Source organism: Nerophis ophidion, linkage group LG06, assembly GCF_033978795.1.
Source record: "Nerophis ophidion isolate RoL-2023_Sa linkage group LG06, RoL_Noph_v1.0, whole genome shotgun sequence".
Classification (NCBI taxonomy): domain Eukaryota; kingdom Metazoa; phylum Chordata; class Actinopteri; order Syngnathiformes; family Syngnathidae; genus Nerophis; species Nerophis ophidion.
Window position 1 is genome coordinate 39,785,959 of NC_084616.1, and position 23,257 is coordinate 39,809,215.

At 38.0% G+C, this 23,257-nt stretch overlaps 2 protein-coding genes and 1 long non-coding RNA gene across 7 annotated transcripts in view; 1 reads left to right on the forward strand and 2 right to left on the reverse strand.

The window, feature by feature from the left end:
• Nucleotides 1–11,575, reverse strand: part of arhgef16 (Rho guanine nucleotide exchange factor (GEF) 16) — a 24,232-nt gene extending 12,657 nt beyond the window's left edge. The window contains exons 1-6 of one of the 2 annotated variants that reach the window (XM_061903755.1): nucleotides 11,411–11,575; nucleotides 8,138–8,799; nucleotides 3,807–3,858; nucleotides 3,202–3,365; nucleotides 3,075–3,131; nucleotides 221–381 (exon numbers count right to left, since the gene is read on the reverse strand). In XM_061903755.1, the coding sequence (XP_061759739.1) occupies nucleotides 221–381; nucleotides 3,075–3,131; nucleotides 3,202–3,365; nucleotides 3,807–3,858; nucleotides 8,138–8,689 (986 nt within the window). In that variant the 5' untranslated portion in view covers nucleotides 8,690–8,799; nucleotides 11,411–11,575. The remainder of the gene's footprint in view (nucleotides 1–220; nucleotides 382–3,074; nucleotides 3,132–3,201; nucleotides 3,366–3,806; nucleotides 3,859–8,137; nucleotides 8,800–11,410) is intronic. The other variant, XM_061903756.1, reaches the window with a different exon arrangement.
• Nucleotides 10,755–23,257, forward strand: part of LOC133554706 (uncharacterized) — a 20,936-nt gene continuing 8,433 nt past the window's right edge. The window contains exons 1-2 of the long non-coding RNA XR_009807189.1: nucleotides 10,755–11,565; nucleotides 23,184–23,255. This is a non-coding gene — a long non-coding RNA (uncharacterized LOC133554706). The remainder of the gene's footprint in view (nucleotides 11,566–23,183; nucleotides 23,256–23,257) is intronic.
• espn (espin) overlaps nucleotides 14,612–23,257 on the reverse strand; it is a 91,076-nt gene continuing 82,430 nt past the window's right edge. For all 4 annotated transcript variants that reach the window (XM_061903754.1, XM_061903749.1, XM_061903752.1 and 1 more), the window contains 3 exons: nucleotides 23,142–23,221; nucleotides 22,834–22,854; nucleotides 14,612–15,910 (listed from right to left, as the gene is read on the reverse strand). In XM_061903754.1, the coding sequence (XP_061759738.1) occupies nucleotides 15,763–15,910; nucleotides 22,834–22,854; nucleotides 23,142–23,221 (249 nt within the window). In that variant the 3' untranslated portion in view covers nucleotides 14,612–15,762. The remainder of the gene's footprint in view (nucleotides 15,911–22,833; nucleotides 22,855–23,141; nucleotides 23,222–23,257) is intronic.

A 23,257-nucleotide genomic window follows, 5' to 3' on the forward strand; every position in this document is an offset into this window, starting at 1 on the left:
GTCTACAGAGCATTTATCATTTTAAGGCCCCCAAAATACCACACAGAGCAGCAAGGCAGCAGAACCAGTTTGCCAAGCGTGTTTTAACATGTCGACAGAGCCTACAGGATACTTTACACATGCTGAAGGGGAAAATACTTACTGCTAGATCTGAAACTGCACTGCACATGGCAAAAGCAGTAGTTACTGGGTATTAGTAGTAGTGTGTTGCTGTGCCCACCGTTTGCTGACTTGGTGGATAACAGAGATGTTGGAGAAGAGGTGATGGTGCTCTGTGGTCGTCATGGTTCTTTTCAGGGAGTCACTCTCCTTAAAATGTCGCACCAGGATGCCCAGACTGTGCAGGTATGAATGCTCTGATGTGATTATTTCAAAGATTGCCTGTCAAAAAAACCAAAAACACGTTTCCAGAGAAGCAATGCAGAGAAATTATGCGGGTATAGGATTGGAATCACTGATTTGTGGCAGTGTTTGAGGAAGTTGCACTGCAAAACTCTAATACTTCAAATGAAACTCTCCAGGAGAGAATAGGGACTCCTATCATTGATCAGTCACAATCTGAACAGGAAATAATGGCTTTGAAGTGATATTATCAGAGCCATGACTTGAGGCAAAAAAGTGGGAAGCAAAGCCTGAATGTGGTTCTACTTTTAGGGTGTGGCTTTATTCAGAAACTGTAGTGCAAACAGAGTGGACCTTTGCTATTGACACAACATCCCCAGCCACACTACACATAACAGCCATAACAAAGAGGCTCTGCTTACATTACTTAACATACAAATTTTCCACTATGTCATTATATCCCATGTTGTTAACCTGAATGCCAACATGACTTGGAATTCGAAAGGGAACTTTAATTATGAGGTACTGCTTTGTTGATACCTTCTACATACAGTATCAGTCAATAGTTTGGACTAAGAGTGTGGGAAAAAATCGATTCGAATTTGAATCGCGATTCTCACGTTGTGCGATTCAGAATCGATTGTTATTTTTGAAAAGATCGTTGTTTTTTTTAATCAATCTAAAAAAACAATACACAGCAATACCATAACAATGCAATCCAATTCCAAAACCAAACCTGACCCAGTAACACTCAGAACTGCAATAAACAGAGCAATTGAGGAGACACAAACACGACACAGAACAAACCAAAAGTGGTGAAACAAAAATTAATATTATCAACAACAGTATCAATATTAGTTATAATTTCAGCATGGCAGTGATTAAAAATCCTTTATAGACATTATAATTAAACATTTATAAAAAAAAAAAAAAAAAAAGAACACAGTGTCACAGTGGCTTACACTTGCACCGCGTTTCATAAGCTTGACAACACACTGTGTCCAATGTTTTCACAAAGATAAAAAAAGTCATATTTTTGGTTTGTTTAATAGTTAAAACAAATTTACATTATTGCAATCAGTTGATAAAATATTGTCCTTTACAATTATAAAAGTTTTTTTTTTTAAATCTACTACTCTGCTAGCATGTCAGCAGACTGGGGTAGATCCTGCTGAAATCCTATGTATTGAATGAATACCGAATCGTTTGGAATCAGAAAAATATCGTTTTTGAATCGAGAATCGTGTTGAATCGAAAAAATCAATTTATAATCGAATCGCGACCCCAAGAATCGATATTGAATGGAATCGTTGTACACCCAAAGATTCGCAGCCCTACTTTAGACACACTTTCCAATGCTATTGGATGAGAAGTTTTCACAAACTTGTACTGTAGAACAAAAAGGGAGAAAACGTTTTACTGTCAGAACTAAAAAGACTATTAGAATTAATCTAATCCGGGGTTTTTCAACGTTTTATAGCACACTATTCTCTTGTTGGCAACTATTGCCCCAATTGTTAGCTAGCAATTTAAGATGCTAATCTATGCTAATTATAGCGCTAATCGCTGGCTATCTTAATGGCTTAATAGCTATTCAGGATTTTATTATAAACCTGCAAGGTACAGTGTGTAAGGATGGTCATGCCACAGACATTGCTAAACTACTCTACAGTTTAAGGAAACACAAAAAAGGTAGAGTATTATTTTCATCCAGTCGTGGCATGCGCATAATAATAAAGACCTGATAAAAGCTGTTGTTTAAATGCAGCATCTGAGTCGAAGGGAGAAGGCAGGTGTTTGTAATGTTGTCACCGGGTGAATCTATACAATGTTCATTAAGTGTTTTTTGTATCGTGATTGGAAAAACAAAATAGCGGTGACGACTTCAATATATATTTATACAGTGTTCATTTTCATTGGATTAACAATGATACTTAAAGGCAGGATGGGGCATGGTTTAATTTGTAATCTGGGAAGACCTCCAGGAACGACTCGAAAATGGGTTATAAAAGTGACTTTGGACAAAAAAATTATACCAAAGCATATTCAATACATTATATGTAGACCACAAGAAAGTGTTTTTTGTTTTAAATGTATATTATGATCATTATACCTAGCCTTTAATGTGTATTTATAGATATTGAAATTTGTGGAAAATTTGCAGGGGGAATATAGATAAATATGTAAAAATTTCACGAAACCCTTGCAGTATCTTTGTGGACCCCCTGGGGGTTGCAGACTGCCTGCTGAAGACCTCTGGTCAAGTCTGAAAATATTTTTAAATATTGTAATATATTCATGATTGTGTCTAAAGTCCCACTAGTATTGCTTTGTGTTTTTATAAATTTGTATGAAACTAGTAGCAAACTAGTAGCATAATCCGATCCTTCCACTTTTGATAGATAGCCTAATTGATCCTATGGGACCACCATACTTCAAGCTTGGGTTGAGCAATGCGTAAAAGAGCCAAAACAAGCCGCATTTGGCACATGTGACAAGTTATATGACATCAATTTGTCATGCACGCCTCTGTCATTTATTTACACAACTAATGACAGGCAGGTTCTCCTAAATGAGAAGGAAAGGGAAAGAGAATAAGCTTGTTGAACTACCTACTATACATTTAGTATTACTCCTGCTATATTTTACATGTCATGGCTGCATACTGGAAGATGGCCAAACCTTTTTAATGATAATTTAAATATCAGCACACAAAGAGACATGCTGCTTACCTCTTGCCGCTTTCTCTCGTGAGGGGAGATCCTGCTCAGTATATCGCTGTCCTTCACCTTTATGACGACACAAGGAGCATACAAACGGATTGACAATCAAGCAGAGGAGCACATCTCTCTGACTTACCTGCGGCAGTTGGCTCCAGGTGAGCTGCGCCGGCCGGTAGCTCTTCACCACGATGTTCTGGTCCTCCACGGGTGGTTCCACCACCACAAAGTCATCCAGAAGTTCATCCTGGTTAGTGGAGTGCAAACCTCGCTCTCGGATCTCCTGGTAGAGGAGCGGCGTTGCTGGAGAGCAAATCCACAAATTGATCATTTTAGGGCAAATTCTTAACAAAGCTGATATTCAATGTCTAAAAAAATAAAAAAAGAATAACGCTACATCTTCAAATTAAACACAATACTAAATGCTAAATAAATGATTTCAAGACAGCTTCTTGTTCCAGTTAACATACATTGACAAACGCAGTAAGCCAAAACAGTCCAACAGGAGGACGAGCTGTGCCTGAAGGACACTACAATTCAATAATCATGACAACAATGCCACATTCAGCATGTGGAGCCCAAACCAGACTGTGGCGTATAGGCTTTAATTCCAGCTCGCTCAGCACTCCTTTATTGTCAAGAAGTTGTACAATACACTGACCTAAAACGGCCACCAAAACATGATTTGTAGCGGTTGTAGTGTTTTGGACACTTTTAGGGAAGTGGAGAGAGACACAGTCGTACCGTCTTTAAATGATCCTCGGTTGGTACGGTTCCTCCTTCTCCCCAGGGTTCGCTGGAAAGACAACAACATGACTGTTTGTCATTGAGGAATTCATATCACAAGTGTCCGCAGAGACACAGCATCATACAAACATGACTAACAGAGAATATAATGGAGGTTGTCTTAGACATAATGAGCTTTCTTGTTTAATGTAGACTAATGACCATATATCGCTGTAATGTAAACTACAATGACTGGCACCCAATCTAACTGGGATAGACTCCAGCTTACCCGTGAGCCTGAATAGAAGATTTGTGTCTATTTGCCCTTTGTTTGTTAGCAAGCAGACTACTTCCTGGTTAAGGGGCGACAAATAAAGTTTAAGAATAGAAACTTAAAGTTTGTAAATAAAAATCTGTAATGACATCTTTATCTAGATCCTTACCAACATATATTGGGTTCTTTTTGCGTATTACTAATCAGTAAAACTGCCGACTATAAAAACAACAGAGCTAGAAGGGCCTTCAGACTTTAATACACTATGGTAGCGGTCTCCAACCGAGATTACAAGAAGTGAATGGAAGTGAAGTAAATTATATTTATATAGCGCTTTTCTCTAGTGACTCAGAGCGCTTTTACATAGTGAAACTCAATAACTAAATTACATTTAAACCAGTGTGGGTGACACTGGGAGTAGGTGGGTAAAGTGTCTTGCCCAAGGACACAACAGCAGTTGACTTTGCATGTAATTGCAATTCCCAGAATTCAAATGGCAGTATTGTATGGACTATGGTGTGTTGCCTTAGCCAGGGAGTAGTCTTTGCAATTTTAGGTAAATGTGACAATCTTTTGTTTTTCTGAGCCCTATTAAGTGTTTACAGTGTAAATATTATATTTATTACACACCAGTTAATTGCAGTGTGTATTTTAGTTTTAGTATTGATTACCAAATATAGAGGTGTTGGAATTGCCACGTAAAATAGCTAATGCTAATTGATAGTATGTCCTTAGCATAGCCAACGTAAATTTTAATATAGAGCTAGCGCTTTTTTAAAAGTGGAGCCTTAATGTACTTTCCAAGTGCCTTCTTCTTGCTTTGTTGGCATGGGAAATTTGAACAATACTTTAAGACAATCTGGTTGAGTCTGCTCTGAGTACCTGAATGCTTGTTTCTCCGCCATGTGCTTAAACCGGTACCGAGTCTGCAATGATATCTTTTGTTGTGACGTGACGTCACAAACAGTATGGAAACATGGTATCATTTTATTTGACATGATTCAGTACGGTACGGCTCCAAAGACATGCACCCAGGGATAGGTTGATTGCCAACACTAAATTGCCCCTTGTGTGTGAATGTGGGTGTGAATGTTGTCTGTCTCTCTGTGTTGGCCATGCGATGAGGTGGCGACTTGTCCAGGGTCTACTCCGCCTTCCGCCCGATTGAAGCTGAGATAGGCGCCAGCACCCCCCGCGACCCCAAAAGGGAATAAGCGGTAAAAAATGGATGGATGATTCAGTACTGATTAAATGTGTTCCGTACATATAAAAGTACCGAAGTCAGTACCCATCCTTACATTTTGTATTTAAAAAGAATAAACAACAAAAAATTGCGTTCATCAGCTTCTTGTATATCAGTATGTGTTTAGTTCTAGCGCAGTTTTTTTCCAATCACTATTAGAGCAACTTAGACAAAAAAATTATTATTTTGTGCTACTTACAGTAAATTAGAAAGTAGATCTCCGCTCAAACAGTTGTCTTTGTGCTATTTTGGTATTAAATAGAGCGCACGACTAAACTTGAGGTGCACCATCAAGCATGGAGTGATGGTTTAATAACTTATAAACACATGCTTACCTTAGCTAAAGCTAAATATTACTCAAATCTCATCCACCGTAATAAAAACGATCCTAAATTTTTGTTTAGTACGGTAGCATCGCTAACCCAACAAGGGACCCCTTCTAGTAGCTCCACCCACTCAGCTGATGACTTTATGCAATTCTTTAGTAAGAAAATTGATGTCATTAGAAAGGAGATTAAAGACAATGCGTCCCAGCTACAACTGGGTTCTTTTAACACTGATACGATGGTATATACGGCGGATACCGCCCTCCAAAATAGTTTCTCTCGTTTTGAGGAAATAACATTAGAGGAATTGTTACAACGTGTAAATGGAATAAAACAAACAACATGTTTACTTGACCCTCTTCCTGGGAAACTGATCAAGGAGCTCTTTGTATTATTAGGTCCATCAATGCTAAATATTATAAACTTATCACTTTCCTCGGGCACTGTTCCCCTAGCATTCAAAAAAGCGGTTATTCATCCTCTTCTTAAAAGACTTAACCTCGATCCTGACCTCATGGTAAACTACCGACCGGTGTCTCACCTTCCCTTTATTTCAAAAAACCTCGAAAAAATTGTTGCGGAGCAGTTAAATGAACACTTAGCGTCTAACAATCTATGTGAAACCTTTCAATCCGGTTTCAGGGCAAATCACTCCACGGAGACAGCCCTCGCAAAAATGACTAATGATCTATTGCTAACGATGGATTCTGGTGCGTCATCTATGTTGCTGCTCCTCGATCTTAGCGCTGCTTTCGATACTGTCGATCATAATATTTTATTAGAACGTATCAAAACACGAATTGGTATGTCAGACTTAGCCCTGTCTTGGTTTAACTCTTATCTTACTGATAGGATGCAGTGTGTCTCCCATAAAAATGTGACCTCGGACTACGTTAAGGTAACGTGTGGAGTTCCCCAGGGTTCGGTCCTTGGCCCTGCACTCTTCAGCATCTACATGCTGCCGCTAGGTGACATCATACGCAAATACGGTGTTAGCTTTCACTGTTATGCTGATGACACCCAACTCTACATGCCCCTAAAGCTGACCAACACGCCGGATTGTAGTCAGCTGGGGGCGTGTCTTAATGAAATTAAACAATGGATGTCCGCTAACTTTTTGCAACTCAACGCCAAAAAAACGGAAATGCTGATTATCGGTCCTGCTAGACACCGAACTCTATTTAATAATACAACTCTAACATTTGACAACCAAACAATTAAACAAGGCGACACGGTAAAGAATCTGGGTATTATCTTCGACCCAACTCTCTCCTTTGAGGCACACATTAAAAGCGTTACTAAAACGGCCTTCTTTCATCTCCGTAATATCGCTAAAATTTGCTCCATTCTGTCCACTAAAGACGCTGAGATCATTATCCATGCGTTTGTTACGTCTCGCCTCGATTACTGTAACGTATTATTTTCGGGTCTTCCCATGTCTAGCATTAAAAGATTACAGTTGGTACAAAATGCGGCTGCTAGACTTTTGACAAGAACAAGAAAGTTTGATCACATTACGCCTGTACTGGCTCACCTGCACTGGCTTCCTGTGCACTTAAGATGTGACTTTAAGGTTTTACTACTTACGTATAAAATACTTCACGGTCTAGCTCCATCCTATCTTGCCGATTGTATTGTACCATATGTCCCGGCAAGAAATCTGCGTTCAAAGGACTCCGGCTTATTAGTGATTCCCAAAGCCCAAAGAAAGTCTGCGGGCTATAGAGCTTTTTCATTTCGGGCTCCAGTACTCTGGAATGCCCTCCCGGTAACAGTTCGAGATGCCACCTCAGTAGAAGCATTTAAGTCTCACCTTAAAACTCATTTGTATACTCTAGCCTTTAAATAGACTCCCTTTTTAGACCAGTTGATCTGCCGTTTCTTTTCTTTTTCTTCTATGTCCCACTCTCCCTTGTGGAAGGGGTCCGGTCCGATCCGGTGGCCATGTACTGCTTGCCTATGTATCGGCTGGGGACATCTCTGCCCTGCTGATCCGCCTCCCCTTGGGATGGTTTCCTGCTGGCTCCGCTGTGAACGGGACTCTCGCTGCTGTGTTGGATCCGCTTTGGACTGGACTCTCGCGACTGTGTTGGATCCATTATAGATTGAACTTTCACAGTATCATGTTAGACCCGCTCGACATCCATTGCTTTCCTCCTCTCCAAGGTTCTCATAGTCATCATTGTCACCGACGTCCCACTGGGTCATTATTGTCACCGATGTCCCACTGGGTGTGAGTTTTCCTTGCCCTTATGTGGGCCTACCGAGGATGTCGTAGTGGTTTGTGCAGCCCTTTGAGACACTAGTGATTTAGGGCTATATAAGTAAACATTGATTGATTGATTGATCATGTTGAAATTGAACACACGTACATATACTGAGAGTATAAGCAAATATTCTTTTACCCTTTGGTGAGCTACTCAAAATCAGTTAGATGGACACCCCTGCAGTGCAGGATGACTTTATTTACATGTTGGCCCATAAAAATTAGTAAATAAAGCCCTACCTTCCTTCCAGGACTGTGAGTCGGACCTGGACTGGACGCTCTTCCCTCTTTAAGAGGTTTTAGTGTGTTTGCAGCCATTTTCCCTCTTGCCATGGCCTCAATGTCCAGGCTGGTAACAGCCGCTCTGTACGACTTGTTCCTGCGGTTCCTCCTCAACGAAAAACCATCTCCATCGCTGTCATAGTCCTCCCAGGTCACGTTGGAACCCTGCGTCGAGTGACGAGTGCGTGCTCCATTGCTGGACTTCTCCAGTCCCACGGGAAATGTCACCACAGTGGTGTGGTGGCGATTCTTGGGTCGGCTCACCGTGGCGAGGTTCCTGGGGATGAGCTGCTCGGTGCCGAGCTTCAGCGCCGCTGCACTTTGTGTGCTCAAAATCAAGCGCTGCGGCACCACGAGCCTGTCCGTTTTGTCATCTTGTAATGGGTTTGCTTCAGGTTGGAAAGCGGGCGAGCAATCATCGCCAGGCTCTGATATGTGGAGCACCGTGGAAAACTCGCTCCCCTGAATTATACGGGTCTGGTCGCCCGCACAGCGGTCTGTGTGAGACATGGTGTCCTGCCGCTGTCAGCTTGGGCACTGTGGTTTTCTTCAGCACATTAGACGACTGTTCAGATAGCAGTTTCACAGATAGTCGGGTTCAGGATGTTCACTAGAAGGGACTACATGAGCAAAGAGGGAATGAGTTAGAGAGTATGAACTCATGAGTCACTTTTTTTCTAGCTAACGTGTAAACACAAACTCTATAACACACTACAGGTCAGTTCATTGTTAAGTACATGCATTTCTGTGCTACCTTTGACCTGCCCTGTGGTATAACAAGCAAGTAAACAGGTGGGTGGGTGTCTTTTACTCTTTAAAAAAGTCATATTCAAACATTTTGAGTAAAGTTAAGTTGAGTTTGAGTTTATTTCGAACATGCATGCATACAACATGATACATCACAATTTACATTTTCTCTTTTCAACATGCTAGAAAAGGAGTAGGAAGGAGCAGAGCTTATTTAATCCTACCCCTTTTCTTTTACATAACAGTTGCTAAAACTTTTGTTCACTTCCTGTTGTCAATTTATTCACAATATACTCCATAAATAATCACAATAAAAATGAACAAATAATACTCGGTGAAGTAAGTTACTTTTCATATGGTGAGATGAGTAAGATTATTTTGAAAATGAACGGCTGGATGGATGAAATACATTCAGAATGTTATCATGGTTCTTTTCTTTGTAAACATTTTTCTCTAAGATTATACTTACCCTATTTTTTTTTTTAGAAGAATTGTTGTATATACCTGGGAAGTAGATTATAGTTTGCTTTGTGTACAATTTTAGCTGTTTGCAAATTCACTATGTTGTGGAATTTCAGTATTGTTGATTCAATAAATAAAGGGTTTGGATTGATTGATTGAAACTTTTATTAGTAGATTGCACAGTACAGTACATATTCCGTACAATTGACCACTAAATGGTAACACCCGAATAAGTTTTTCAACTTGTTTAAAGGCCTACTGAAATGAGATTTTCTTATTTAAACGGGAATAGCGGGTCCATTCTATGTGTCATACTTGATCATTTTGCGATATTGCCATATTTTTGCTGAAAGGATTTAGTAGAGAACATCGACGATAAAGTTTGCAACTTTCGGTGCTAGGAGAAAAGCCCTGCCTCTACCGGAAGTCGCAGACGATGACGTCACATGTTGATGGCTCCTCACATATTCACATTGATTTTAATGGGAGCCTCCAACAAAAACTGCTATTCGGACCGAGAAAACGACAATTTCCCCATTAATTTGAGCGAAGATGAAAGATTTGTGTTTGAGGATATTGATAGCGACGGACTAGAATAAAAATAAATTTAAAAAAATAAGTAAAATAAAATAAAAACACGGTTGCATTAGGAAGGATTCTGATGTTTTTAGACACATTTTCTAGGCCCATTCTGGGAAATCCGTTATCTTTCTATTGTGTTGCTAGTGTTTTAGTGAGTTTAACAGTACCTGATAGTCGGAGGTGTACGTCTACGGGTGTGTTGATGCGCAGTGTCTCAGGGAAGTCGACGGCAGCTTTATGGGCGGCACAAGCTCAGCTGATATCCGGTAAGAAGCGACTTTTTACTACAATTTTCTCACCAAAACCTGCTGGTAGACATTCGGTTGGGATCCATGTTCGCTGTGATCCATAGTAAAGTTTCACCTCCGTGAATTTTAAACAAAGAATCACCGTGTGTTTGTGTGGCTAAAGGCTAAAGCTTCCCAACTCCATCTTTCTAATTTGACTTCTCCAATATTAATTGAACAAATTTCAAAGGATTCAGCAACACAGATTTCCAAAATACTGTGTAATTATGCGGTTAAAGCAGACGACTTTTAGCTGTGGGTGCGCGCAGCGCTCATATTCCCTAACAGTCCGTGACGTCAAACGTACACGTCATCATTACGCGACGTTTTCAAGAAAAAACTCTCGGGAAATTTAAAATTGCAATTTAGTAAACTAAAAAGGCCGTATTGGCATGTGTTGCAATGTTAATATTTCATCATCGATATATAAACTATCAGACTACGTGGTGGGTAGTAGTGGGTTTCAGTAGGCCTTTAAGTCGGGGTCCACGTTAATCAATTCATGAGTTTGTATGTCCTCTATATCGCCCTGCGATGAGGTGACAACTTGTCCGGGGTGTACCCTGCCTTCCGCCCAAATGCAGCTGAGATAGGCTCCAGCCACCCACGTCACTCCAGAAGGGACAAGCGGTGGGAAATGGATGGATAGATGTTCTCTAGATCCAATAGTATGTATTATTGTGATTACATATGGGCTTACATATTCCTACAAACATTTGAAATGGGACTTTAAATACAGGCAAGGACAAGTTTGTTTTTAAAACGGCAGAGGGCGGAAAATGGAAGATAAAAATAGCTAGCTAAAAATTCAGGGTTAGCTTGCTTCTTAAATGTATGTGACATTTGAAATCTGTTTAAGCCCCTTTGACAACGCTTTTACATATTTTACACTCCAATGCAGGGATTTTTATGAGCTTGTTTTAAATCTTCGAGAGGGGCGGATTAGGGTGGGAGAAGAAAAGAAAAGAAAAGAAAAGAAAGAAAGAAAGAAAGAAAGAAAGAAAGAAAGAAAGAAAGAAAGAAAGAAAGAAAGAAAGAAAGAAAGAAAGAAAGAAAGAAAAACCTGCCTCAACATTCCCATGGTCGTTCATGGCGAGGTGACGCGAAGTAAAAGCAAACACAAGTCAGGTAAAACAAAACATAGCCGTCTTACCTGAGTGAGGTGTACTTTTGAACGTGCAACCGTGCAAATGGCAAACACCAGCTTGTTGTCCACACAGACTGGCAGCTCCGTCATTCGTCTCACATATCTTTGCGCGAATGGTCACTTCCTACTCTGGCGGTGGCCGGGTGACGTCATCAAGACAGGTGAGCGCCGATCAGTAACAGAGAAAGAAGCAAACGAGTGAACTAAGTCGTCTTCTTTTCTGACTAGTTTTACTAGAGTTGGACAAAGTGCCCGTTTGATTTATTTCCAGATTGTTTGAACGTTTATATTTACATTACTTATTTTCGCAAATGAATAACTTTTACTGTGTTTACACTTTGAATCTTCCTTGAGTTTATGGACCCTGTAACCTGTAAAATAGCTAGTTGTGTTCACCCTGGCGACCAATACCCTTGTATTACAACACTTTATATTAAAAGCGCCTATCAAACTGTATTATATTTTCGGAGACCTTAGACCAGGGGTCCCCAAACTACGGCCCATGGCTGGATCCGGCGCAAGTTGGGAAAAAATAAATATATATACTATATATATATAAATATATATATATATATATATATATATATATATATATTAATATATATATATATTGCGATGAGGTGGCCACTTGTCCAGGGTGTACTCCGCCTTCCGCCCGATTGTAGCTGAGATAGGCGCCAGCGCCCCCCGCAACCCTGAAAGGGAATAAGCGGTAGAAAATGGATGGATGGATGGATATATAATATAATATATGTATATATATATATATATATATATATATATATATATATATATGTGTGTGTGTAATACCGTATTTCCTTGAATTGCCGCAGGGCATATAGTATGCGACTGCGTTGATTTACTGCGGGTCAAACTTGCTTCACAGTATCATGTTAGACTCGCTCGACATCCATTGCTTTCGGTTTCCCTAGAGAGGGGGGGGGGGGGGGGGGTTTGCCACATATGCGGTTTCTCATAGTTATCATTGTCACCGACGTCCCACTGGGTGTGAGTTTTCCTTGCCCTTATGTGGGCTCTACGGAGGATGTCGTTGTGGTTTGTGTTGTGGTTTGTGCAGCCCTTTGAGACACTAGTGATTTAGGGCTATATAAATAATCATTGATTGATTGATTGATTGATTGAAAATAATTAGCGCATGCTTAGTATTACCGCCTGGTCAAACTCGTAATGTCACGAGGGGCACTTCTCCTATCATCATTTTCAAAATGGAGGAGGCTGATTTCAATACCGGAAATTTGAAATCGCATAAAAGGAAGAAGATAAAGAGCTATTTAGTAGGATTTAAAGTTCAAGCTTACAAGATACTCAAATTTTTGCTGCATGCCTTTGGTAAGTGCTGGAGTGAGAAGAGGTTTTAAAATAATTAGCGCATGCTTACTTTTACCACATGCCTTTGGTAAGCGCAGGAGTGAGAAGAGGTTTTAAATTAATTAGCGCCCCGGCGGCAATTCAAGGAAATACGATATATATATATATACATATAAATATATATATATATCAATTTTTCTTCTTCCGCTTAGCTGAGGTCGGGTCGCGGGGGGGCAGCCCAAGCAGGGAAGCCCAGACTTCCCTCTTCCCAGCCACTTGGTCCAGCTCCTCCTGAGGGATCCCGAGGCGTTCCCAGGACAGCCGAGAGACATAGTCTTCACAACGTGTCCTGGGTCTTCCCCATGGCCTCCTGCCAGTCGAACGTGCCCGAAACACTTCTGAGGTGGTTTCCTGACCAGATGCCCGAACCACCTCATCTGGCTCCTCTCGTATGTATATACAAACCCCGTTTCCATATGAGTTGGGAAATTGTGTTAGATGTAAATATAAATGGTATACAATGATTTGCAAATAATTTTCAACCCATATTCAGTTGAATATGCTACAAAGACAACATATTTGATGTTATAACTGATAAACATTTTTTTGTTGTTGCAAATAATCATTAGCTTTAGAATTTGATGCCAGCAACACGTGACAAAGAAGTTGGGAAAGGTGGCAATAAATAATGATAAAGTTGAGGAATGGTCATCAAACAATTATTTGGAACATCCCACTGGTGTGCAGGCTAATTGGGAACAAGTGGGTGCCATGATTGAGTATAAAAGCAGCTTCCATGATATGCTAAGTAATTCACAAACAAGGATGGGGCGAGGGACCCCACTTTGTAAGCAAATTTTCAAACAGTTTTAGAATAACATTTCTCAACGAGCTATTTATATCTATCTATATTTATATCCAACACAATTTCCCAAGTCATATAGAAAAGGGGTTTGTACATATGGTTTCATAATGTAATGCTATTATAATGTAGAGCATTATTGCTCTTGGAGATCTTCTCATCAGTAACACCATCAGCAGCTTCTCATTATTTTAATGGATAAATGTCCATGTTTTGTTTGCAATTTTAACATCCTTTGCTGGAAATTAGACTCATTCTGCTTTAGTATGGTGCAAACTTGCAGTGATACTCTCAAATTGCTTCATGTTTTGATAATGTATTTCTTTAAGTCAATGATTAACATCCACTTCTTCTCAGAACTGTCCTTCACATTCACTTTTTTACTTACCATGGTTGCAAAAACAAAGTTGTGTGCAGCTTTAGCTATCATTTAATACTGGCAAGTAAGACTAGATGTTTTGGGCTGATCCTTGTGCCCATTGCCTCACCAACTAATGGACAGCTCTTATCTCAAAACACTCTTAAGTTGAGGTACCATTGTACAAGTTTAGGTACATTACTAAGGGAAAAGAAACCAATCAAACTATATCCAAAGTAAGTGTTTTTAAGTATTTTGTCAAATAATACATTTTAGTGTAAATAGGAGCAGGCGACAATGTTTTTTTCAGATGCACATTTTTTTTAAATTGTATTTATTTTTTACTCTGTAATGGACTGAATATAAAATATAGCAAGTGCAACATGTTAATTATGAAATATTCAGGTAAAGGTACAACTTAGAAATGTAATAGCACATAAAATAAAATATACAAGAACTACTCAACTACAGAAACACAAATAAACCATTTGGAATATGTCACTAGCATCAAACTGGACTCAGGAATTGAATAATTGACTATTATAATGTAAACCGTGGTCATTTGAATCATTAATTATTGTATGTCCTGCCTGTTAAATAATATTTAATAAAGTAATAATATTAAGACAAGTGTGCTCACAATAAATACCCATTCTAATCAGTTTGGTTATTACAATTTATTTCCTTTCATTTTTAACAGTCTGAAAACAAAATTATGCTTGAATTAGCCAACGTTCTATTCAATCAAGGCTGAGATGCAGTACGCAAACAATGGAATAATCACATTTATATAGGGTGAATATGTACAAAGTGTATATGTATAGAAAAATGAAATGGCAATGACGTTTACATCATTTTCAATTCCAACATCATATGGCATCCGATGAAAGCAAATCATTATTTCCAATGGACTCCCCTCGACGACGAGATCTGTTGTTGCTGACGACATTATTGTATCTTCACAACATTCTGTACATCTGACATATAGCAGTAAACATTTGTGACATTTTGAAAAAGAAAAACATCTAGAAATTCTTGCACGTTTGCATTTCTCCGCTTGATTCGTTTTTTTCTTTCTCTTACAGAATATCTGGGTCAGGCAAATAGTTTATACATTATACGCTTGATACACATTATACAACATTCATGACCACAGTATAGATTAACACATATTGATAAATGGATTACGAACGATGGGACCTTTTCATTTTACCATTGCTGATTAAGAACATTTTGATTTGCTAATAATGTGGACATTGATTTCCCGCAAAGTGAATAAACATATTGCTTTATAAGATAACTATGGCCGAAATGTGAAGAATGCACGTCTATGAGCTTTACACAAAAGGGTGGCGATGATAAAAGAGTTGTTTAGTATAGAAAAAGAAAGCTACTAACTAACCATTGTTTGCATAACCGTGATCGTGGCTATTGTACAAAACAAATATAACAGCTCTTTGCCTAATTTCTGTGGCAACAATGCTCACAAATAGCCCCTTTTGCTTGTCACTCACTGTTCATATAAGTACAACTACAAGTATCGGAATTAAGGACACATGCAGTTAAAAATATGTGGTCTTACGTAAAGGGCAACCAGTGCATGCCAAAGCTACACTATTGTTTGTTTCTCCATGAGACTTTGAAAATGGGCCACCACCGTGGAGGCGGCGACCGCAGCAAGTTCCTGTGTGAGTGGGGGCTGGGAATAAGTATCAAGGAGGGAGGAGCAATCAGTGAAGGCCATGAGTGTGGAGTATATGGGAGGACGTTGTGATGGGCGGCAGCAGAGGAGGAGTATAGAAGGCCGGGTCACTGTTTGGCTATGTCCCCTTTCTTCAGGATGATCTGTCGCTGCCAGGGGGCCAGCTTGGTCTCATCGTAGCCCAGGGTTCTTAATCGGTCCTGCTCTGTCTTCTCCTCCATCTCTTTGGCCTGTTTGGCCTTCTCCTCCGCTTTTCTGGATGTGTTCCGAAATGTAAAAAAATACTGTTAAGTATAAGCATTAAAATGCCTTTTATGTACAGTGAAATTAATATAGAGAGATAGATAAAACAATAATACATACATTTAAAAAAATGCAATATTTATTACTGGAGATGTTCCAATCAGGGATTAATGTTGGAGATTCTGATACCGACCCTCCATTACTGAGATCGACAGATACCAATACCGATCACATTTTTTAACTGTACTTTTTTAAATTTATTTATGGTAAGTGCTATTGACAGCTTAACAATATGAACATAATATTAAAACTATTCATCCATCCATTTTCTACCGCTTATTCCTTTTGGGCTCGCGGGGGGCACTGGTGCCTATCTCTGCTACAATTGGGCGGAAGGCAGTGTACACCCTGGACAAGTCGCCATCCCATTGCAGATGTTAAAACTAGTTCTGTATTATTTTTTTGTCAAATTAAATTGTGTGCGCAAAACAAAGTCAATAATACACAAGATGGTCAGATGGTTAATGTATGAATTATTGTTATTATTACTATCTATTTTTTTTAATGATTTATTGTTTGTTATTTTAATTTATTTTCATTTTGGATTTTCTCGAGTTCATGTAAGCATCTCTCAATGGATGCTTGAATATGAGTGGGACGGAGGGTGGTTTGTTTGGTTGTATTTGCTTTGTCTTGTGTGTTTTGTTTTTCCTCTGTTTGTTATATGTTTTAGCTGGTGTTATTTTTGGAAAATAATAAATAAAAAAAAAAAATTAAATAATAATAATGATAATACACAATAACTAAATAAAATAAAAAAATACTATATATTACTCTATTCAATATTTTTTGCCTGTGTCCGATGAATTATTACCTAAATTTGTAAATATAACAAAAAAAATATTTTAAGAAAATAATTGATATTTATTACTAGGGATGTTTCAATCAGGGATTTATGCTGCCGATTTTGATACAGACCATCCATGAGGGAGGTCGGCAGATACCAATATCGATCACATATATTAACTGTACTTTTTTCAATTTATTAATGGTAAGTGCTACTGACAGCTTACCACATGAACAGAATATTAAAACTAGTTCCGTATTCTTTTTTATCAAATTAAATTGTGTTAATAAAACAAAGTCAATAACACACAATTACAATATAAAATGTAAAACTACTATATATTACTGTATTAAATATTTGTTTGCCTGTGTCCAATGAATTATTACCCAAATTTGAAAACATAGTAAAAAAAATATTTTAGGAAAATATAATTATCTACCTAATCACTCTAATAGCAGTCATATACTGATATTACCTTTACTGTCGACACCACCAATTAATTAATCGTTCCACACTCCTTAGTGCAGACACATCAACACTTCGGAGCTGTTAGATGATCCTCTCTCTCTAGACTCTTATTAATCTATTTGTTAATTTATTCTTACTCTCTGCTGTAATGCGGTTGCATTGACACTTCTTAAACTAGACCAGTGGTTCTCAAATGGGGGTACGCATACCCCTGGGGGTACTTGAAGGTATGCCAGGTACGTGAGATTTTTCAAAAATTTTCTAAAAACAGCGACAATTCAAAAATCATTTATAAATATATTTATTGAATAATACTTCAACAAAATATGAATGTAAGTTCATAAACTGTGAAAGGTAATGCAACAATTTAATATTCAGTGTTGACAGCTAGATTTCTTGTGGACATGTTCCATAAATATTGATGTTAAAGATTTTGTTTTTTGTGAAGAAATGTTTAGAATTAAGTTCATGAATCCACATGGATGTCTATTACAATCCCCAAAGAGGGCACTTTAAGTTGATGATTACTTCTGTGTAGAAATCTTTATTTATAATTGTATCACTTGTTTATTTTTCAACAAGTTTTTAGTTATTTTTATATCTTTTTTTCCAAATGGTTAAAAAAAAGCCCATTACAAATGAGCAATATTTTGCACTGTTATACAATTTAATAAATCAGAAACTCATGACATAGTGCTGTATTTTACTTCTTTATCTCTTTTTTTCAACCAAAAATGCTTTGCTCTGATTAGGGGGTACTTGAATTAAAAAAAATGTTCATCACTGAAAAAAGGTTGAGAACCACTGAAATAGACTACTGGAGTATTTCTTGGTGTTTTTGTAAAGCTCCTGCCGGCTCCTGCTTGCTCTCGGTTTTGTAACAAATTTAGCCCTGTCCTAATACTAAACCTATTGATAATATTTGATACTGATACTTAAGATACTAAGATATGCAGTTTATTTGCTGTAATGGAGGTTATTATCATTAACTTAGGGGAGTGTCTCCACACTAAATATGGGGATACACATTTAGCTCGTCTCGCTAGTCAACCGGGGGATTATTAGTCAGATTGGTGGCCAATCACTCGGCACGTTCCTATTTATCACCGAATTTGCAATAAACTACACATACTGTACTACCTTTTCTGTCATTAACTCGCATAACCGTTATCATTGCTTTTTTGTATTTTGTATTCTTTCCTGTCCAGCGCTCTTATTTTTTTTTTCACTTTCTGTTTGCCTCCGTTTACCACCATTCCTCTGGTGTAAGCACTGGCTTCATCACCTGTCCATGATTGGCAATCAGGACACACCTGTCCCTGTTTTGCAATAAGGATGCTCCATGGAGGATTTTGCTTTGTATGTCAGTGTTGGTTTGCGTTTTGTGCTACCTATTTCTGTTTGAGCCTTGTGCACTTCCTTGCTGCACGTGTTTGTTTATGTCCTTAAAAAAACATTTTACGCCTGCCGTCTCTGCATCCTGGCGTCACAACTAACACAGTCGTGACACAAAACGAAAAATGCTGCGCATGTCAGAACAATGCATTTTCTTTTTTCTAATTTAACTTTTTGTACATTTGATCTTTATTATTCAATTATTGTTTTTTTTTTAGGTTTTTTTGTACCACCATTCTGGTGTAAGCGCTGGCTTCCTCACCTGTCCATCATGATTGGCAATCAGGACACACTTGTCCCTGGTTGCCAATCAGGATTTTTCATGGATGATCATAAGAATGTATTTTCTTTATCTAATTTAACTTTTTGTACATTTTATTTTTATTATTCTTTTTTTTCACCACCATTCTTCTGGTGTAAGCACAGGCTTCCTCACCTGTCCATGATTGACAATCAGGACACACCTGTCCTTGTTGCCAATCAGGAGTTTTCATGGATGGTCAGAACAATGAATTTTCTTTATCTAATTTAACTTTTAGTACCATTTTATCTTTATTATTCTATTATTCTTTTTTATATATATACCACCATTCCTCTGGTGTAAGCTGCTGGCGCCCTCACCTGTCCATCACTGGCAATCAGGACACAACTGTCCCTGGTTGCTAATCAGGATGCTTCATGGATGATCTGAACAATGCATTTTTTTTATTCTAATTTAACTTTTTGTACAAACTCCGATTCCATATGAGTTGGGAAATTGTGTTGATGTAAATATAAACTGAATACAATGATTTGCAAATCATTTTCAGCCCATATTCAGTTGAATATGCTACAAAGACAAAATATTTGATGTTCACACAGATAAACAATTATTTTTTTGCTAATAATCATTACTTTTAGAATTTGATGCCAGCAACACTTGACAAAGAAGTTAGGAAAGGTGGCAGTAAGTACTGATAAAGTTGAGGAATGCTCTTCAAACACTTATATGGAACATCCCACAGGTGTGCAGGCTAATTGGGAACAGTTGGGTGCCATGATTGGGTATAAAAGCAGCTTCCATGAAATGCTAAGTAATTCACAAACAAGGATGGGGCAAGGGTCACCACTTTGTAAGCAAATTGTAGAACAGTTTTAGAACAATATTTCTCATCGAGCTATTGCAAGGAATTTAGGGATTTTACCATCTACAGTCCGTAAAATCATTAAAAAGGTTCAGAGAATCTGGAGAAATCACTGCACGTAAGCGATAATATTACGGACCTTTGATCCCTCAGGCAGTACTGCATCAAAAACCGACATCAGTGTGTAAAGGATATCACCACATGGGCTCAGGACCACTTCATAAAACCACTGTCAGTAACTACAGCTGGTAGCTGCATTTATAAGTGCAAGTTAAAACTCTACTATGCAAACCCAAACCCATTTATCAACAACACCCTGAGATGCCGCCGGCTTCGCTGGGCCCCAGCTCATCTAAGATGGACTGATGCAAAGAGGAAAAGTGTTCTTTGGTCTGACGAGTCCACATTTGAAATTATATTTGGAAACATAGGACAGTGTGTCCTCCAGAACAAAGAGGAAATAACCATTCGGATTGTTATAGGCGCAAAGTTCAAAAGCCAGCATCTGTGATGGTATGGGGGTGCATTATTGCCCAAGGCATGGGTAACTTACACATCTGTGAAGGCACCATTAATGCTGAAAGGTACATACAGGTTTTGGAGCAACATATGTTGTCATCCAAGCAACGTTATCATGGACGCCGCTGCTTATTTCAGCAAAACAATGCCAAGCCACGTGTTACAACAGCGTGGCTTTGTAGTAAAAGAGTGCGGGTTCATTCCTGGCCCGCCTGCAGTCCAGACCTGTCTCCCATCAAAAATGTGTGGCGCATTATGAAACGTAAAATATGACAGCGGAGACCCCGGACTGTTGAACGACTGAAGCTCTACATAAAACAAGAATGGGAAAGAATTCCACCTTCAAAGCTTCAACAATTAGTTTCCTCAGTTCCCAAACGTTTATTGAGTGTTGTCAAAAGAAAAAGTGATATAACACAGTGGTGAATATATACTTTCCCAACTACTTTGGCACGTGTTGCAGCCATGAAATTCTAAGTTAATTATTATTTGCAAAAAAAAAAAAAAGTTTATGAGTTTGAACATCAAATATCTTGTCATTGTAGTGCATTAAATTGAATATGGGTTGAAAAGGATTTGCAAATCATTGTATTCCGTTTATATTTACATCTAACACAATTTCCCAACTCATATGGAAACGGGGTTTGTACATGTTATCTTTATTATTCCATTATTCTTTTTTATTGCATGTCTGCAACAAATAATACACTGCTTTTGATTTAATTGTACAGTTGCAATAAAAGGCTTTCATAATGTTTACTAATAAAATCTTTCCCCTGCTCCTCGAAAAAGCGGCTATATGTTTTGAGTTTGTCTGTAACTGGACTCTGTAGGAACTTAATTTTGCCTTTAAATTTGACTCAAGTTCTTTATTTTTCTTAAACTGATACACACACCTACACTATTTTACCATTTTATTGAATATCTACAAACTTTTTTATTAATAGTTTTAATAAAGGGGAATAAAGATGGATAGAGTATTAGGTGTGTACTTTAGACCTACCACACTATACTATATACTATACTAAACTATACTATACTATACTATACTATATTATACTATACTATACCAGTGGTTCGCTAATGAGGGTACGCATACGCCTCGGGGTACTTGAAGGTATGCCAAGGGGTACGTGAGATTTTTAAAAAATATTCTAAAAATAGCAACAATTCAAAAATCCTTTATAATTATATTTATTGAATAATACTTCAACAAAATATGAATGTAAGTTCATAAACTGTGCAAAGAAATGCAACAATGCAATATTCAGTGTTGACAGCTAGATTTTTTTGTGGACATGTTCCATAAATATTGATGTTAAAGATTTATTTTTTTGTGAAGAAATGTTTAGAATTAAGTTCATGAATCCAGATGGATCTCTATTACAATCCCCAAAGAGGGCACTTTAAGTTGATGATTACTTCTTTTGTGTATAAATCTTTATTTATAATTGAATCACTTGTTTATTTTTCAACAAGTTTTTTTCTTATTTTAATGTCTTTTTTCCCAAATGGTTCAAGAAAGACCACTACAAATGAGCAATATTTTGCACTGTTATACAATTTGATAAATCAGAAACTGATGACATAGTGCTGTATTTTACTTCTTTATCGCTTTTTTTTTTTAAACAAAAATGCTTTTTGCTCTGATTAGGGGGTACTTGAATTAAATGAATGTTTACAGGGGGTACATCACTAAAAAAAGGTTGAGAACCACTGCTATAGTATACTATACTATACTATATTTTGATATGAATTGATTAACGTGGATCCTGACTTAAACAAGTTGAAAAACGTATTCGGGTGTTACCATTTAGTGGTCAATTGTAGGGAATATGTACTGTACTGTGCATTCTACCCATAAAAGTTTTAATCAATCAATCACTAAGAGTTGTGTGTGATATTTTGACCTAGCAACACAATTAGTTATGCTTATGACGTCACCACAATGGCGCGGCAGTTTCAAAGTGTCTGTGTGTGTTTTGAATAGACCCCTGACGCCGACGTGCTCTTGTTTTTGAGAAAAGTCAGTGAATTTTCCTCCAAAAATTCAGTCAATATATAAATCAAAATGTATATTCTATGAGACGTCCTATCTATGGAACACAAGGATATGTTTATGTTGGCCAACTTTGCAGGTAAGTGCACTATGACTACTGTGGGTTTAGCTATTAGCATTGTGATGCTAACATAAGTCGAGGAGGTAAAAAGTAACTTGTATGTTTCTAAGGATAAGGTAGATATTCTTATCGTTCTAGTAACAACATTAGTCACCAATCCCCAACAGTACTGCCTATAGCGATTGATAATGGCAGATGTTCTTAATTTTGTAAGATAACCAATGTTAGCTTCTAATGCTCATTCATTTTGATAGCATTTTCTTGTGTTGAGACTGGAGTAGACTTAAACTGTGTAACTTTTAGTCTACTTCCACTGGTATCCTTTTCCATATTTATAGATAATTAAGTGGACTTTTCTCATTTACACCATAGTAGTAGTACTTAAAAAAAAATCACAACTATACAATAAAATATGCACAATTGTGATTGAACAAAGTGTATCAGTAGAATTTTGGTTCTTACCTCTTTTGTTCCCTGTCACATCAGGAGGGCATAAACAGAAGAGGGAAAGGTGTAAATATCAAATAATTTACAGGATTACATGTAGCAACAAAACATTTTTCTATTTCATAATTAGGCCACATTACCTTGACCAGATTCCTTGTTCAGATCTGTTTTTACCTCATTTTGTTTTACATGTCCCTAAAAAGTACATGTGTTACAACAACCAACCGGCCAACTGCTGCATGGTGATGATTCACTTGAATGTGGATCGTGGTCCCTCTACCCTGACCGAACAGAACACAGAACAACACAGCTTCATTACTCACCTCTCTTCGTTCATTTTCTTCTTCATCATGTCTCTCCTCCAGGCGGGCATCGATGCCAGACGTGCCGCCTCCTCATCAGCCTGTCAAGGTCGGCAGAGCGACAAATAATACTGTGT